We start from the raw sequence: 19,448 nt of genomic DNA, 5'->3' as shown, positions 1-19,448 counted from the left end.
TTTACGTTTATACTGCATGTTACAAATTAGCTACATAAAGTATGTACTGTAAATAGAAACTGAAAAATAGAGACATGCATTTAAATAATCCATTGTAATATCAAGGGATACCAAATCACCCTATCCCTATCACCCCTTCCTAACATTTCATTTCAAAGCCTTACATTCACAGTTCAATCTGTGCAGCTTTCACATCAACAATTTGTAGCATGTCAGAGATTTTGAAATGTTTTGGTCAGTAATCATTGCAACACCTAACAGAAACAAAACGGTCTGCTTAATATCCACAAATGTAGCAGATCATTTCAAGTTTCACTTGCATGATTCTTTTTTAAAACATTTTTATGCGCTAGGCAGCCAGCTGCTAAGAGCTTAAGAGATTGTGAATGTAAAGTGAATATTTAACAGAGTGATATAATATAATAAAATAATATAACATGTCAATATAGTATACATATTAGATTTTATTATTAGGCAAACAGTTTATTTAAGATATATTTATTAAGTTGTAAAAATATAAGTGGCTTTAAAAAACACATTATATTTCACTATTGCTATGGCTAACAACAGTGAACTCCCCTCCTTGTCTCTCTTATTATTACTGCAGTTTATATGGATGCAACTGATGCATATCAAGTGTATTTGGAAATGGAATGGTAGCTGTTAATGCCACAGCTGTGGACTACAGTCATCTGCGCATGAATGATAGGATATTTTTGTTCTCCTTGTTTTGTTCTTCATCTTCATCATCTTTGCCTTCATCTTTGTTGACTTCTTCTTAGACTTCTTTTTTCTCATCTTCTTTCTTGGACTTCTTTCATCTCATCTTCTCCGGTCAAAGTCGGTAAGAAAGGGGAGGAGGGAGATTGTTGCATAACATTGCTAATCTTAAAAGTTTATTTTCTTTTTAATACCATTCTTTCTTATTTTAAATTTTACTTGTTAAAAATCATTATACATAGTGGCTTTAATGATTAGTTTTATAAAAGCAAACCTCAGTTGTTCTGTTTAAAGGCATCATTAAATTCTTATTCTCTCTGAACAACTGGTAGAACTGTTTTTTACTCCCACCATTTACAATATTCACATTTTGCTAACTCATTAATGTTCATTCAGTGTTCTTAATTATTTTTTAAATATTTAACACACTGTGATTTGTAAAACTAATAATAAATTCCTTGCCCGGGAATTGAACCCAGGACCCTAGCATCACAACTTGACCGAGTTCAAGAATTCAATGCAGCTATGTAAATATGTTATATTTAAAATAATAAATTAATATTGTTAATGACATTCAGAAAACTTATTTTTATTTTCTGCTACCAAAATGTCCCTTATTTTCGTGATTCCATATTAGTATTACATATTAAGTGGATTTAACGAAGAAGGACAAAAGATTAAATGAAGCTAATGTTTTCATAACATCTAGCGCACCACAGTTGCCACCTATTGAGCTTTTTTAGACAGTCACGATTCTTTGGGCAGTATAACATGGTGTGGTAAAGTCATTTTTCCGCAGTAATGCGTTTTGATGCAAAGTTTCTGAGCAACAAGTGCTTCTGTACCTTAGCTTTGTATTCTTGTTAGTAGGAGGCCAAGTGACTGCTGTTCAGCACTGATGGTACCTTTTTAAGTGTAGAATCCATGACCCACTTTTCTCCTGTATCTGAGGGCTGAATATGGAACAGATTCAATAAAATGTTATAGATTTAAGTTTAAACAGCTCTGTGTAATCTTGTAAGAAGGGACAAAGAGTCAAATGAAGAAACATAAAGGGCCTTTTAACAAGGTTAAGAAAGACATTGATCCACATCATTTTCTTCAGCTAGTGTGCTGATCTCATCTTGTCTGATGTGTTTGCAGAGATTGATGTGTATCCAGGAATCTCTCTTGGTTTCCTTTCTCCTGCTCAAAATGTAGGTGTTTATGCAACCAGGATGAAACTGTTCCTATACTGAAAATTCACATTGTCTCAAAAGTCACACTACTTTTTCTTCATTCGATAATATTATCTTCAGTACTACTGTCTTTTTTTTTAACTGTAAGCAAAAAGTCTTGGAAGATAAATAGAAAGTCAAAAAACTGTCTGAAGGTATGTGTGCTCACTCAGAGGCTTGTGCAGCGTAAAGCAACATTAGACACTATTATGGAATTGATCGGTTTAAAGTGCAAAGAACAAATTTAATTAAAGCAAACTAAGAAATACACTAAAATAAGTGATAATTCCATTCATGTTGGAATTTAAAGAATAATTTCACAGTTTTTCCAAGTTTTCTTGATCAAAAAGCTGTTTAACCTGACTACAATTGCAGAAAGTACATACTGTAACTCTTCTTTCCCCTGGACAGGACATGTGTCCATTGCTGGTTCTATACATTTTTTTTGCCTTTAAATTAAATTAAAGTTTTGAACAAAGCTGTCAAATGTTGTTTAACCATTTTCACTACTGTTTCCTTTATGAACAGGACAACTGGCAACATATATACAGGCCCACCTCTTTTTCATTCTGTCAGTTCATTATCAAATCATTTTTTATCTGAGTTTTTCAAACTCTAAATAACCTCCCCAGGTGATTATTGAAAATATGGATATTGTTTTCTGAAATCAAGCAAAAGTTACAGTGTGACTGATCATATAAAGATCATGTAAAGACCTTAACCTGGTTGCACTCTATGTCCAGATCTCAGATGTACCAGTTAATCAACTTTCCTGCAATAGTGCTTCTCAGCTGGCTGTGTGCCACTGGGTAGGTTTGAAGTTTTAACCTTATAGAACAGCAGAATTGCCTGGCACCTGTGTGTGTTAACAGCTGGGACAGCTCCAGTCCTTTGTTTGATGTCCTAGGCATACTTGTGCATGTCTTCGGTCATTATTACTACTGCCAGCAGCCGTATCACCCTGCAACTCACAACTGGCAACCCACTGAAGCTAAGCAGGTGTGAACCTAGTCAGTACCTGGATGGGAGACCTCCTGAGAAAAACTAAGGTTGCTGCTGGAAGAGGTGTTAGTGGGGCCAGCAGGGGGCGTTCACCCTGCGGCCCATGTGGGTCCTAATGCCCCAGTATAGTGACGGGGACACTATACTGTAAACAAGTGCCGTCCTTCGGATGAGACGTAAAACTGAGGTCCTGACTCTCTGTGGTCATTAAAAATCCCAGGGATTAAGAGTAAGGGTGTAACCCCAGCATCCTGGCCAAATTGGTCCCATTGGCCCTTACCAATCATGGCCTCCTAATAATCCCCATCTATAAACTGGCTTCATTACTCTGCTCTCCTCCCCACTGACAGCTGTTGTGTGGTGAGCGTTCTGTCACACTATGGCTGCCGTTGCATCATCCAGGTGGATGCTGCACATTGGTGGTGGTGGAGGGGAGTCCCCATTACCTGTAAAGTGCTTTGAGTGGTGTGTCCAGAAAAGCACTATATAAGTGTAAGCAAGTATTATTATTATTATTATTATTATTATTGTTATTGTTATTGTTATTATTGTTATTATTATTATGATGCAAACTGATTATCAGTTGAGGCTTGCCAGTATTTGCGAGGAAATTAAACATTCAAAAGAACTAACATAACAGGCTTTTACTAGTGATTTGGACATTAAATCGTTTTTTTAGAAACAGTTATGGAAACCTAACCTGAATTGAAACGTGAGTACATGCTCAGAAAATAAGTTATCCAGCTCCAGGAAAGCTACCTGACAATTGCGTGCTTTTATATTACAAAACTGTAAAGTAAACAAGATAGTAAACTGCAATGAAAGGGCTTAATATTTATTTTTCTTTTCATTGGGTGCCACTTGAGTGCACTGAAGCATGTTGTAAGGCAACAGTTAACATCTTTGCATTGACTTTTACTTTATATTTCTAACAGCTTTTGTGTGACAAGTGGTCCTTGTTTCTGTGCAATGTGTAGGCATAAAACTACAAGTTCAAATTGTAGTATTAGAGATAAGCCAGCGTGTTTTAGATGTGTGGTGACATTGTGAGCCAAGATTTGTTTTTTTCTTGCAGGCCACCCCTTGGGCCCTCGGAGGGTGAGCTCATGGCTGGTTCACTGCCCACCAGACTTGGGTCGTCTGCTGGAGGAAGCTCTGACGAGGATCAGACAGAGCTCACGAGGGGCCATGGCGCCCGTGGCCTGTGTGCAGGCCCTGAGGGCAGCAGCAACTCTGTCCTTCACCCAGGGCATGGAGATGGAGAAGGCACTGATGGCCACCCTATTTAACTCTGGCCAGGCCCGTGCACTGCAGTACCTCCATTTTGCCCAGAGAGCTGTGGGGAAATGGAGCATGCCCAGTGGAGCATGCTGGCACAACACCAGGCCCAGACCTTTCCACAAGGCAGGTGTCATAGGTAGGTGAGAAAACATTCACTGCACATAAAACCTGTGGGATCTTATTTTCTAGTGAGATTGTGTTTCCTGAAATCAGAGGACAGTGCTGTTTTTTTATTGAGTCATGATGCACACCTAGGATGCCAGGTATTTATGTTGAATAACTGTAATGACCCAATCAAGCACTTTAAAAAAAAGAAGTGTTAAGTCTAGCCATATTGTCCTTTTATATGCTCCCCCCAAAAGGAATCCATACAGGCAAACATATATGTCATTTAAAAGAATATATCTAATATTTTTATAGTATACCCACCCAATTTGGAATCTCTAGCTGTGTCTTTACATCTTGTGAATAAACTCTGTAGCAACGTGAGAATAATGAGACAGTGCAGACAAGCTCCTTTGAGCCACCCACCAATTGAGCTATTCAGCTTTTGAGAATTACAAGCTCAACAGTGACTGATTGGACTCACCTCAATGATGTTATCATTACTAACCTGTTGGCACCCAGGAAGTCATAGTGGTAACACTTTTACTTGAAGAAAAGAGCCCTGACTAATACTAACCTAGTTCATTAAAGGACCATTGAAACGAGGGAAATCCATAATACGTTGAGCTATTGACATTATCAAGGACTTAAATGTGCAACGTCTGGATCGTACAAACCGATCTTTTCTTCGAAGGAGCAGCTCACTGGCTGAGCAGCTAAGGACCCCCCCAATTTACATATTGTTAACCTAATATTGTTGAAATATCTTATATTGATAAATGTGTTAAATTCCTGAGAAAACTGAACAACTGCATTAGATCTAGTAGTTAATTTATAGCCTGTGCAGTTATGATCTCTTCAGTCCGCTGAGTTACTTTGAACTTTGAGGTTTCGCTTTGATTAGACAGACATATTCAGACCTTTACACAGTTTTAACATTACTGCTTTAAACTTACAGATATGTCACTTTGAAGTAGAAATTAATATTTAAAAAAAAACATCCTACTCTACACATTCACAGCAAAAAACAGACAGAAAATAATAGATAATATTAAAGAAAAATGTCATAATTGCATAAATATTGAAATCCTTTAATTTATTTAGGTGCACAAATGTACTGTACCTTAACGAGCCATGCAGTTAGTTGAGAGGCCTTGGTCTGTTCTCAATAATAGTGGCAAAAGGTTTTGTAGTGGTACAAGACTAAATTGGATTTTTTTTCATCTTAAATGCAGTGTCTTCCCATTTTGAAAGTGTCTGTGTTAAAAGAGAATTTATGTTTACCCACCTATTAATCTACTATATCTTGGTTATGGAAATATACTGTACAAACTTTATTTCATGATGTGGTAACTTTTGCTGGAATCGGATTCAATGGATTAACTTTTTTGAAAGCTTTTGAAGCTACAGCCTAGATCTTGCAAAGCTTAAGTGAAACCTCAAAAGACCATAAAATACCTTTCCCTGAGGTTAGATTTAGACAAGATGGTCAAGATGCAGCCACTGAAGCAAAGGGTGAACATAGACATACCCATAAAATGACTTCTTTGCTGCGGTCAGGTTGGTAATATGTGCTCAAGGATCAAAGATTACATTTATTTGAACTGAAATGTGTATGAAATTGCTTTTAAATGGCTGGGGTATACTAACATTGTTTCATTATAAATTATACCCACTTCCCAGGTTATATATGAGTTGCGCAAGTCTTTAGCCTTAATTTTATTGAAGTTGGAAGTGACCTTTTTTTAGTTGTTGCATGAGCACACATATCAAATTACACTTCATAACATTGCAATGATCCTCTAATTTCAAGATGTTTATACATATTATCCTAATATTTCAACACCAAATATAGCATACACATAATATACAGTACAGTAGAGAAATAAAACTTTGGAGAGAATTATATTATAACAAATTTATAATACACTTAATTAAACATTTAATTAATCTAAACTGTACTGTTCAGTAATTAAACACAAAATAAAATATTGGAAATAAAAAAATAATAAAGTCACTTACTAGTTTGTTGATATGATTGCAATAATACGATAACTGACTTTCTGGTCTTGAGACTGTGTTTGGAGTTTCTGGCACTGCTCTCAAATGGTTCAAGTCTTACCTCACTGATCGTTGTCACTTTGTCTCTCTTGGGGGAGTAAGGTCTGAAATTGGACCTGTTAAGCCTGATGTTCCTCAGGGCTCGATACTAGGCCCCTTACATTTCGGCATTTACATGTTTCCACTTGGTCAACTTTTAAGATCATATGGCATCAACTATCATTTCTATGCTGACGATACTCAAATCTACATACATACCAAACCTGACACTGATGTGGCTGTCTCTAGTCTATCTAATTGCATCTCCGACATAAGACTATGGATGACTAAAAATTTCTGTAATCTAAACTGTGACAAGACTGAAGTCTTGCTTATTGGCACCCCCCATCACCTCTGTAAAGCCAATGCTGTAATCCTATCTGTGGATGGTACTTTAGCTTCAGTCTAAATTGAAAAACTTGGGGGTGATATTTGATTCAGACTTGACATTCGACCCACATGTGCAGCATATTGTCAAAACATCTTTCTTTCACCTCAGAAATATTGCTGGACTATGTTATCACTAACTGTGGCTGAAAAGCTGATCAACACATTTGTCTTCTCCCGAATCTGGAGAATTCTCCCTAAATCCACATTGAATAAACTCCAGGATGTCCAAACTTCGGCAGCCAGAATCCTGACCAGGTGTAGTGCAAGTGATCACATTACTCCTATCCTGGAGTCCTTGCACTGGCTTCCTGTCAAGTTTCGTGTAGACTTCAAAATCCTCATGCTCACCTAATTCTGGTCTCCTGTCTGTCTCCCAAGCCTGTCTATAATAATAATAATAATAATAATAATTAATAATAATAATTGCTTCCACTTATATAGCACTTTTCTGCACACTCCACCCAAACGCTTTACAGGTAATGGGAACTCCCCTTCACAACCACCAATGTGCAGCATCCACCTGGATGATGCGACGGCAGCCATAGTGCGCCAGAACGCTCACCACACATCAGCTATTAGTGGGGAGGAGAACAGAGTGATGAAGCCAGTTCATAGAGGGGGTTTATTAGGAGGCCATGATTGGTAAGGGCCAATGGGAATTTTGGCCAGGATGCTGGGGTTACACACCTACTCTTTTCGAGAAACGCCCTGGGATTTTTAATGACCACAGAGAGTCAGGACCTCGGTTTTACATCTCATTCGAAGGACAGCGCCTTTTTTACAGTATAGTCTCCCCATCACTATACTGGGGCATTAGGACACACATAGACCGCAGGGTGAGCACCCCCTACTGGTCCCACTAACACCTCTTCCAGCAGCAACCTTAGTTTTTCCCAGGAGCTCTTCCATCCAGGTACTGACCAGTCTCACAACTGCTGAGCTTCAGTGGGTTGCCAGTTGTGAGTTGCAGGGTGATATGGCTGCTGGCGGTTTTGTTCATGGATTAACAAATTGGAGCATTTGTAACGGTCATTAGGGATTCATTTTGCACTTCAGTCTCTCTTTGTTTTAATTTCATAGAGTCAACACTCTGTGGTTGACAGGACCTTCTCCTGTTATTCCCGTAAGCTCTGGAACTCTCTCCCCAAAGATATCAGAGAGTCACTTCTCTAAACTCCTTCAAATCCAGACCCAAAATCTTCTTCTTTAGAAAAGCTTTTACTTAACTGGTTCTGTTCTTTACCCTTCTGCTCCTACTGTATTTAGTCCCACCATCTACTGTCTACTCTAACTGTGTATTCTCATCATGCATATATGATGTATTTTTTATTGTTGTTGTCATTCTGTAAAGCGCTTTGAGAAGCCACCTTTAAAGGTGCTATATAAAATAAAGTTTATTATTATATTTTTAATAATAATGGTTACTCATGATTTCCAATGAAAACAAAAAGAGATTGAAGTGCAAAATGGATCTCTGATGACCGTTGCAAATGCTCCAGTTTGTTAATCCATGAACGAAACATACTGGATTGCTTGCTCTTTATTTAACATAAACATTCCAGAACCCAAGAATTGTCTTATGGTAAGCATGGGTTTTTACCTAAAGTTGAATTTATATAAGGCATGTTATATGACCTGGGGAGAGGGTAAACAAATAACAAATTAAAAAACATATTTCATATGTACCATTTTTGTTGCTTGTTGCTTGAGTGTATTGTATGACATCAAACTAAATATTAAAGCACAAAAGAACAACTTTAATGTAAAAAGTGAAATTGTTTAAGACCACATTATTGGTTAAAAACTAAAGTTTTCTATTTCTCCTTCTTGTCTGAATGCATCTTGAGCTCCAGGAAAACAGGCTTGATCCTTGGTCATGTCGCTAACCGACTGTGACTGGGATTTCCCAAGATGTGGCACTTGCTGTTGGTAGGATAGGAGTAGTTGACAGGGCTTTCTCACTCCCAGCAACTCCTAAGCCCTTCTGGGTGCTTACAGAGATCAGGTTCTGTCAGTGTCAGATGTGTCTCTCCTCCAATTGCACCTCAAGTACATGTCTGTGAATTTATATGAAAAAGTCTTTTGTCAGTCTTTAAAGTAAATAACTAAAGAACAGGTCTTAACCTTGCAGGCATCCTTAAAGATCAGTGTAATTACTGAATTAAGTTCAAAAGAGCCAATATCACATTCTAATAGCTGGCTAACTGATTATTTTTTGTAATCCCATTTGCTCAATGGAATGTTGCTGACTGTAGGTTTGGTATTTAAATTTGGCAGCTGGGTTGAAAGTTTAGTTTATTTCACGTCTATATCTTTTTTATTTGTGTTTGCGTGTTAATATTTTTAACAAGCAGCATGAGGCAGCTAATGAGAACACTAATCTTACTCTTCACTGTCCACATCCACCATTTACACCAGCAGCTCTGGTGTCTAGTAAAGAGTTAAAGCAGCAGCTTGTTTTTGCTTCAGTTCCAGTCATACGCATAGCTTCCAGTCAGCACAGTCAGTCGGTGTCCTGCACTCAGCACAAGATGCCTTCACCCTCAGACTGACCTCTTTTCCCACATGCCCAGCATTCCTCCTTTGGCACTCACATCTACCAAACCACCTGCTCAGTTTTGAACTGAAAATAAACAAATGCAGAAGTCTGCAGTTGTATTTCAGTATAATTTCCTTGTACCATCAGTGTAAACGGTTGTCTTCTACCTTAAGCATGATAATGAGTGTAACTATTCTAATAACTACTTTTTCTGAGATGTTCAGGGAGGTGTCCTTTGTGTTATGTTTCTGAATGAAGTGACGGCATTCTTCTGGTGAAGGATCCGAGGATAGCGGCAGGATGAGGAGTGGTGTCTGCTCTCCTCTCTTGTTTTGTACCTATTGCGGCTCCCCTCTGCTGTAGATGGATGATTGTTTTATTATTAATCCAGTGAACTGAGCCTACAGAGCATATCAGTCTTGTCTCATAGGGGGGAAGCATTGTCTGCTCATTGCTTTGTAGGGCCGGATGTGCTAATGGCAAGGAGAGAGAAAGACAGTGCAGAAGAGATGTGATAGACAGGGGGTGATGAGTGCCAAAATGACAGCCTGTGCCTTGACACAGTGGGCACAGAACCTGCCCTTTGCTTTAATTTTTTCTTCTTTATGCTTATTTTGTGCTTGCCAGTGTCATATGCATCCGAGCAGTGTTTGGGGAAAACATTGAGAATCGCCCCAGGCATTTTAGGCAAACATTTATGTAAAATGCAGCGATCAGCGAGCTGCATCAGAGAAATAATGAAAGAAAAGTGTTTTTGACAGCAAGACACTTGTTTTGGCCAATATACTCTGAGGCAGATCTGAGTGCCCCAAGTTAACAGTACTATAACATGTCTCATCAAGGGAACAGTGACATGCTATACTTCTTCTAAAACATTTTAGTTTAGTTTCCAGAGCTGTGAAAATCTGTGTTTGTAGTTGATGCATAGAATGACTGTTGTTTTAGAAACAATCCCATTGGCAGATGTTATGAATGAAGATGTAACTATGTTTCAGATTGTGCCCCAGACTGTGTACCATAAAAACAAGAAATATGCAGGTATTATTTAAAAAAAAAATCACTATTCCAGGCAGGAGCAGATATCTTCAGGTCTGCCTGCTGAAAATGTCTTTAGACTTTTAGGTTTGGATAACAATTTGATTTCTGGTCAATGGTAAGCTCAGCTGCCACTACGAATTGGCTTATCTTAATTCCCAGACATGAATTCCTCCATAGTATAGACCTAGCACTTAATGGTAGGACCAGGGAAGGGCACTTAGTAATAGGTAAGACGAGCTCCAATCATTTTGCTGCCAGCATGCCTGGGATTCATCCAGTTCCACTATCTTTCCATTTCATGAGTTCTGCTTGGAAAAGAAAAGGGAGGAACTAATAAATATGGTCTGTGTGGAGACATGCTTTTATAGTACATTTGATTTTAAAATGCCTTTGCCTAAGCTGTGTTTTATAGCGTAGCAGCTCTTTGTTAATGTAAACAAATAATTCAGAAAGGCCTCATCAATTCACCAACTGCTTCCCTGGGCTGCTTATTATATTACAAATCATGCCATAAACCAAGCTATAAAATAACACTAGGAAAAACAAAAATGGCACTTTTAGCTTTAAAACTAGACAAAGAAATAAACAATTGGTTAATTCAATATTCTGCATTAAGTCATCAAGATAAAATGAGAACACGGAAAGACTAATTTCTCTCCATGAGGATTGCCTGAAATTAAGTCTCTGCATTTACACCTTTGAGAATAAGTTGTGCTGTGTTAACAGTTCTGTATAAATGTCTCTTATTGCTCTTCTAAACAGCAGGCTGCCCCTGGCAGTATAAAGCAGAACAGGATCACAAAATAAGAGACATTTATACAAAGGTACAAGCAGAGTTATCTTAATGTGCGATGTGTGTCCATCACTCCATCTACCTCTCTTCTAGAATAATAGAAGTCGTTTATTGAATTGGTTTTATGCAGTTATGACACTGAAAATGTTCCATATACATTTTCATTTGTTAATTCCATCTCATTAAACCGCATGTAGAAAACGTCCATCTAATTCTGCAAAGAAAGCAATGAATGTGCTTCAGTTTCAAGGGCTTGCAGCTCTCTTTGCAAAACCTATAGACATACCCTGCTACAATATTGAGATTTTTTCCACTGGCATTACAAAACTTGATCATACAGTTGAGATACAAATTACGTTTGAACAAACTGATCATTTAAGCCTTGCTTTCTTCCTGATGCAATGTTATTGCTGCTGCATTGAGATTGAGTTTTGGAAAGATTTTCATACTGGATTATGGAAGAAGGGGATGGTTTCTAGTAGTTTCATGTCAGTTTAGTTTTGTCTTGTTTTTAGTTGAGAAATTTAACTAATTTGTCTAAGGTTATTCTACCGCTGTCCTGACAGTAGAGTGACATAACCTAGCTTTTGAATGTTGTACTCTTATTCTTCACAAGACTGCCTGAAAACGACCCACTCATCAGATGAAAGAAAATACCCCATGAATATTAAACTAATCATATACTGTGCAACCCACAGAAAAGACTAGTACTGTAGATCACTTAAGTGTATTTTAATGTATTCTGTTTATGTCTCTTATAATTTTGCTGCCACCATAAATGTGGCTACAAATAATACCACTTAATAATAATCTGTCTTGAATTACATCCATTAAGATTCCTATACCCTTTAATTTTATTTTTCCGATGTACAACATGTCCCTTTGATATGGATGTTTCTGTATTAAATTTAACAGTTGGAAATAAGGCTTACACTGTATAATAGCTGAAATATTTGTGGCTTCTCCTTGGAGAGTTTTTTTTTGTGTGTGGGGGGGGCAGGGGTTGACAAAACTCATGACTGGAGGTAAGTTTAGGTGAATTGAGGCTTTTTTACATTTTTATTTCACCAAACTAAGGTTTTCCTTTAGGCAATTATATTCTGCTTCCCTGCAGTCCTCTGTGGATTTCTCTTCTTTAGTTTTCAAGCTGTTCCTCAATCAGATATGAGCAAATCGCTTTGCTGGTACAACAGACAATAAGTTGACCTTTTTACTTCCATTCCCCATTGAAAATAAAATGCACTCCTTCCTGATGAAGTTGCCAGAAAAGCATTCCTGTGTTTACATGGAAGCCTGAGGCATCATGTTTTTAAGGTTCACTGGTCCAAATCACCACTTAATCTTGCATCACTGAATTGTCTCTCTTCTCTGGAAAAGCTCTTGCAACTTGAAAACTGCTTCTTCAGTTCTGGAAAAAAACATCATATGGATTCCTTGCAAATGTGCAGGAGCAAGAGACTCTCAGCCAAGTGCTTTTCAAGTCCTCAGGAAAACTTTTATGCTATGAGTAATTTACAAGAGCATTTGAGGTCAGTTCTTTAAGACTAATAGTCTGCTGGAGGAAAAGATGTTTGATTTGTTTACTTGAGCTACAATGCAATGACAGGCAACCTTCACACATTTAGGATGTGTGAAGGTTCAGATTCAGAAAAGAACAACCTGTCCACAAATTGCCACATCCAAGCATGTCTCTTTTGGCAGTTTCTGTCAGCCAAAAGGCTTTTTTTGCACCTACCTGCTGCAAAGCACAGATACTTGGCTTTGGGATTTAGAATTGGGAATGGATTGAATTTTGGAATCTTTGCTTCTTTGCTATTCATCATTGAATGACTGAAGTGATCTTGAACAACATAGTCAACTGTGTAATTAAAGATAAAATAAGCAGTTAAAGAACAGCAGAAAATTCTGTTATGGGAATTTCATCCAATCTGTACTAACTTCTTATCTGTATCCTTTAAAGGTATACAGGTAGACACTTAACACGATTATACTAAATACACAAAAGTTACCTGATATACATGTAGTGTTATGTTGACCAGCAACAAAATATGAATCCTACAGGATGTGTACAAGTATTTTCCAATCTTTTGCAGTGCTAGTGACTGATATTAGGTATGAATTTATTTCTGAACGGATGTGTTTTTAGATTGTTATGCCAATTTAGGATTAAGTAATGGAAGAGCAAAAATCTTTGATATAAAATGTTTCAGATAAAATTCAGTTTTAATTGCTTTAAATCTGTGATGTCACCCTGATTCTTATATGTTAACACAATGTCTGCAGATATTGGGGTATTACCAATGTAACAGTGTTTCTATAATGTTGTTATAGTGCATCTCTTTATTACAGACATTCTTTGTTATACAGGCACTGACATATTACAAAGATACAAAAGTTAAATAACAGCATATTATTTTCCATTACTTTATATAATTAATTTGACAGAGCTGTAATAGTTTGATTATCTGTTCCATACATCCATTTTCTAAATACTTAATCCAATTGAGCATTGTAGTGTGAAATGTGAAGCCAGAGCCAATCTTGGCAAGCAAACAGGTCCAAGGTGGGGTACATCCTAGAAGGAACGCCTGTCCATTTCAGGGCGCATAGATACACACACACGCACGACTAAGGCCAATTTCCAGAAGACGATTAACTTACCAGCATGTCTTTGAACTGTGGGAGAAATCCCACACAAACACATACATACTGTACAGACTCCACGCAGATAGCATCCCAGGTCCTAAATGCAGGGCTCCAGCTCTGCGAGGCAGTAATGCTAACCACTGTGCCACCATGCTGTCTAATTAACTGTTCTTGAACTTAAATCTCATAGTACTGCACGTGATAGAGTAGGTTTAAAATTGAACAATTTAAGGTTTATTCCTTGCCTAAAGGAGAAGAAAGGAAACACAACGTTTCGGCTGTGGAGCCTTCTTCGGGTGTGAGAAAGACGGGGAAGTCAGCAGAGATTATATAGCATTGGAGAACAAAAGCTGGTAGTGTAGAGGAGGCAGGAGCAGGGGGAGGCAGTGTGGGCACTCAAGTGGTGCGAAGTCGAAAGAGGTGAAGAGAGGTGTTGTCACGAATCATACTCCCGCGTGCACCTCCCGGCGTGCACACCTGCACCGCTTTTAGCAATTAGTCCGTCACTCCCCGTTCTCTCATATATACCCCTTCACTCCATTTACTCCTCGCTCACTGTTGAGATAGCCTTCACTTTCTCTTGTGCGCTTTCTTTCGTCTTTGTTTACTGGATACCGACCTTGCTTGCTTCTGATCCAGATTCCGTCTCTGACTCACGTTATTTGGATTTGGACACCTCGTTGCCTCGATCTTTGGATTCCTGACCCTACTCTGCCTCCGACCTCGACTATGTCTTTGCCTTGCGTCTTTTGGATTTGGATACCCCCCCGCCTTTGACCTCTGGATTCCCGACCTAGCCTGGCTACCTCGACCTCAAACTTTGTCCTACGTCCCTTGGAAGTCTGACTTGATTCCTGTTAGCTCCTCATAGGGTTCTTTCACCTTTACCACAGGTTCTTACAGTTTAGAGTGACAGGTGTGAAGTTGAAACCTGCAAATGAATAGAGAGGATTAGAAGGATATGAGTCTGTCATTGTGAGAAAGGGGAAGGTGTGAACCTAGTTTCAGGATAGTTTTGGTTTTAGATGTACTTCTGCAAAAGAAGTTAAGAAACCCTTCTTTGAGAATGCAGACGGAGAGATCAGTGTGATCATGACCGTTAGAGATGAAATGAGAAACTATAGGCTTGGAGAAATCTTTGATCCTCAGCCCTAACATGTTCTCTGAAGCGGTCTCTGAGTCTCCTTCCTGTTTCCCCGTTGTAGAAAGCTGGGCATTTTGCAGGTGAAATGTATTCATATGATATGAATGCTTCATATGATATGTGATATGTACCTGCAAATACATATCTAACACCACAATCATTCAAGGCCCCTCAGGACAATTCCAGATCACTCAGATGACATCTTGTACCTCCGGCAACCTTATTTACTGCATCTCTTGCAGAAATTCCCATTGTTTGTGTTTCCTTTCTTCTCTTTTCAGCATGGATTAAACCTTTACCTGTTCCTTTGCAGCCTATGCAGGCTACCTACTTGAACTAGGTTTAAAATGTACATTTAATAACGGCTATAATACTGTATCTGTTCTTTCTACAGGGCTAGGAACCATGGGGAAGGGGATTGCTGTTTCCCTGATTAGAGCAGGTATCTCGGTCATTGCTGTGGAAATGGGGGAGAAACAGCTTGAGGTGGGGAGGAAGGCTGTCAATGCCATGGTGGAACGAGACGCAAGGAAACTAGGAAGGGCACCAGCACTGGCGCTCATCGACTTTACCCTCAACCTCCAGGACCTGTGTGACGCTGACCTGGTGATTGAAGCCGTCTTTGAGGACATGAATCTGAAGAAACAGATCTTCAGGGAGCTGTCTTCAGTCTGCAGGCCCAGTGCCTTGCTATGCAGCAACACCTCTGGGCTGGATATTGATGAGATTGCCTCTGTGACTTGCAGGCCTGAACTGGTGGTGGGAACACATTTCTTTGCTCCAGCTCATGTGATGAAATTGCTGGAGGTTGTCCGTGGATCTCGCACCTCCCCTGTGACGGTGGCAACAGCAATGCAGCTGGGAAAGCAGCTTGACAAGATTGGAGTCTTGGTGGGCAATTGCTCAGGTTTTGTAGGAAACCGCATGTTGAGGCCTTACACAGAGCAAGCATACTTCCTCCTGGAAGAAGGAGCCAGGCCAGAGCAAGTTGATCAGGTACTGGAAGAGTTTGGCTTTGCCATGGGCATTTTCAAGATGAGTGACCTTTCAGGACTGGATGTGGGATGGAGGGTGCGGAAGGAACTTGGGCTGACAGGTCTCATACTACCCTCTGGTGCAGCACCACGCATCCGATCAGGACACAGGTATAGCCCTCTCCCAGATATCCTGTGTGAGAAAGGGCGGTTTGGCCAGAAGTCAGGTTGGGGCTGGTACTTGTATGACAAGCCAGGAGGCAGAGTTGCCACACCTGATCCATGGCTTGAGACCTTCTTGGAAGAGTACAGAAATATACATGGCATCCGTGCACGGAGCATTCACCCCCAGGAGATCCTGGAGCGTTGTCTCTACTCTCTCATCAATGAGGGCTTTTGCATCTTGGAAGAAGGGATTGCAGCAATGCCAGAGGACATTGATGCCATCTATGTGTTTGGGTACAGTTGGCCAAGACATGGGGGGGGGCCCATGTTCTATGCAAGTATGGTGGGGCTGCCCAGAGTCCTAGAGAAGCTGGAGCATTACCATCAGGCTCACCCTGATGTTCCCCAGCTAGAACCTAGTGGCCTGCTGAGGAAGCTGGTTGCCAGTGGGAGCCCTCCGATACAGCAGTGGGGACAGGTGATCAAGAAACATAGAAGTCACCTTTAAAAGACGCACCTGTGGAAAAGGTCTCAGCTGTTTGGTTCATTATGGGATAATGCGGGCACAATTGAACTACATTTAGAGATTCATAAGAGGCTTATCTTCTGAGAAAGCCTTCATGTTTGCTTTAGCCTTTCCTTAATGACTACAGTATACTTTACTTTTGTATTCAGCTACATTAAACAATTGCTTGATTTATGCTTTGTGGTAATTGGGGAATTTACATTAACCAGTGCACAACGCACCATTAGCACACATTTAAATTCTGTTTTTTTTTTTTCATTTTTATTGCGTTTTAAAATAATTTGACCATGAGTAGTCTGACCTGTGATACTTAATATCTGAGGTGTTTGAAGCCATCAAATGCCCCCTCCACAACTAAGAACAAGATATTGTTTCTGAAATAGAGGACATATTGAGTTGGAAGCAAAGAATTAAGAGAGTGGGCATCATTTTTAAATCACGTTTAATCACAGAACAAAATTATTTAAACGATATTTTCAAACTTAAATGTATTATAAACACAATTAAAGCTTGCTATAAAATTCTTTTAAATGCATTAAATGCTATTAAAGCTTGCTTTATATTTGATGAAAAATACTAAGTTACTTAGTTAACTGAAACTCATAATAATTCTGTGCCATAGTATAGTATATTCTGGGCACTTTCATTTACCTGAAATGTGATTACCTGTACTTTTTTCCTAATATGATATGTATTTAACAATGCACTTTATAGCGTGAATCTGAAATACATGTGAGATTGTGAAATCATGTGAAAGAGCAGTGTATAAAATAAAAATAAATCAATTGTTTTGTTTTAGCTTTGATTTTCCTTTAACTGCTAAATGATTGAGATTGAGTGGCATACTAGCAAGCTGTAGATGCCTTTGGATAAGCATTTTAAGTACACAAATCTAAATTCAGGTCGCCTTTACTTTCACTTGTGAACAAGACCCAGTGTTTAACAACGTGGTTGAGTTTAAGTACCTTGAAGTCTTCTTGTTCATGAGTGAGGGTAGCAGGGATCGTGAGAAAGACCAGCGAATTGGTACAGCACCTGCAATAGTGCAGTAATGTACAGTACCTAACCATAGCAGTGAAGCAGGAGTTCAGTTTTCAAGGTGAAGCTCTTGGTTGTCCAGTAGATCTACACTCCCATCCTCGCCTATAGTCACAAGCTTTGGGTAGTGACCGAAAGAATGAGAATGGGTACAAGTGGCAGAGATGAAGTTTCTCCATATGGCTGCTGGGGTTGGCACTCTGAGAGGACCCTGGAGTAGTGGTTGCTCCTCTGGATTAAGAGCCAGTTGGGGTGGTTTGGGAATCTGGTGAGGATGCCTCCCAAGCGCCGCCTTCTGGAGGTGTACTGGAAACAGCCCACTGCGAAGAGACCCTATGAGACCCTATTTCCCTGTCATCTTTAGTTTTGCTATTATTGCCTTAATAAGTTTATTAGTAGATGGTGGAGGAAGATGAAGGCTGATCTGTGATCTGTCTGTTGGACCACCATTTCGGAATTATCAGAAGGATGTCTTCCACTGGTCAAATATAACAACTACAAGAGATCCTTGGGAAGAATAACATTGGCTACATTGGTAAGTAGAAGAGGAAACAATAAGGATAAGTGAACAACAGGAATTCCTTTATAGTAAGCAAATGCATGCAACTGAGTTTGATTTAATCTAAATAGAAAAGTCTTTGAAAACTTATATCTTTATTCATGTAATTCAGGACTTCATTAGGACTGACTACTTTAGACAATTGTTATTTTTTTTAGTGTTTAATATAATATTCTATGTTTCACAAATGATGTACAATGAGCAGGAAAATGGGAACAACAAAGCCACTTAGTTGGGGGCGGGGCCATCACAAGTAAGGCATGCTAGCATCTGGAATTCACTAGAAGGGATGTGACACCATTCTTCAATCAACTAAACTCAATCAACTCAATCAATCGAGATTAGATCAATTCAAGTCAATCAGCTCATCACCTGGTTAATGGATGTGGAACACGCTGTCTCAGGTCATTTACTGTCGTTCTAGAATATCCCATAAATGCCATCTGCTAGGTGTTTGCCCAATGTTGAACTTTATCTGAATTGTTTGTAGATTAATGTGGTGTGTCTACAATGTTTCTAATCAGTCTGTTATAATTTGCAAACTTGGCTAGTTTACTATTTCAGAATGTAATTATTAATATCAATTAGGAAGATCACTGGTCCCTTGGGTACTCCACTAATCACAGTACATTACCTCTTAAGAAAGTCATTATGTGGTTCTGTAATGTTGTGGAGCACATTTTCCTGGCATGATTTGGGTGCACTTATTCCCTTAGAAGACAAGGTCAGTGCTAATCACTATTTAAAGGTACTGGGTGATCATCTTCATCGAATGTTTCTTTCCAGCAGGGAGGGGTGTCTTCCAATATTACAGACCCATACACAGCATGTGTGGTCACCCAATGTTTTGATGAGCATGGCACTGATGTTATCCATATGTCAAGGTCTCAGTCACCAGACCAATTGAATATGTATGGGATTTTCTTGAATTACACCTGAGACAGCATTTTGCACCTCCATCAACCAGGCATGAGTTGGAAAAGATAGTCCCCCATTCCTTCTGCTGGTAAACTCTTTGTCATTGAAAATGAGTGGAGTTTCCCAACACCCTATTAAGGAACAACACACCCAGTTTCCATTATTCTGTCCACTAGCTGTAAATTGCTTTGTTAATACCCTTTTTCTCTAGGGGGTGCTTTGGCATTTATGGATTTACGTATAATTAGGTTACAGTACTTTTTTCATAAAATTATTTGAAATGCTCTCTGTAG

At 39.1% G+C, this 19,448-nt stretch overlaps 1 protein-coding gene across 2 annotated transcripts in view; it reads left to right on the top strand.

The window, feature by feature from the left end:
* ehhadh (enoyl-CoA, hydratase/3-hydroxyacyl CoA dehydrogenase) overlaps positions 1-17,436 on the top strand; it is a 39,752-nt gene extending 22,316 nt beyond the window's left edge. For both annotated transcript variants that reach the window (XM_088607301.1, XM_088607300.1), the window contains 2 exons: positions 4,015-4,356; positions 15,370-17,436. In XM_088607301.1, coding sequence (XP_088463427.1) covers positions 4,015-4,356; positions 15,370-16,622 — 1,595 coding nt within the window. In that variant the 3' untranslated portion in view covers positions 16,623-17,436. The remainder of the gene's footprint in view (positions 1-4,014; positions 4,357-15,369) is intronic.
* Positions 17,437-19,448: the final 2,012 nt, after the last annotated feature.

Source organism: Lepisosteus platostomus, chromosome 14 (genome assembly GCF_059453375.1).
Source record: "Lepisosteus platostomus isolate fLepPlt1 chromosome 14, fLepPlt1.hap1, whole genome shotgun sequence".
NCBI lineage: Eukaryota > Metazoa > Chordata > Actinopteri > Semionotiformes > Lepisosteidae > Lepisosteus > Lepisosteus platostomus.
The sequence above is the reverse complement of the archived record's forward strand: the minus strand, read 5'-3'. Positions and strand labels throughout refer to the sequence as shown.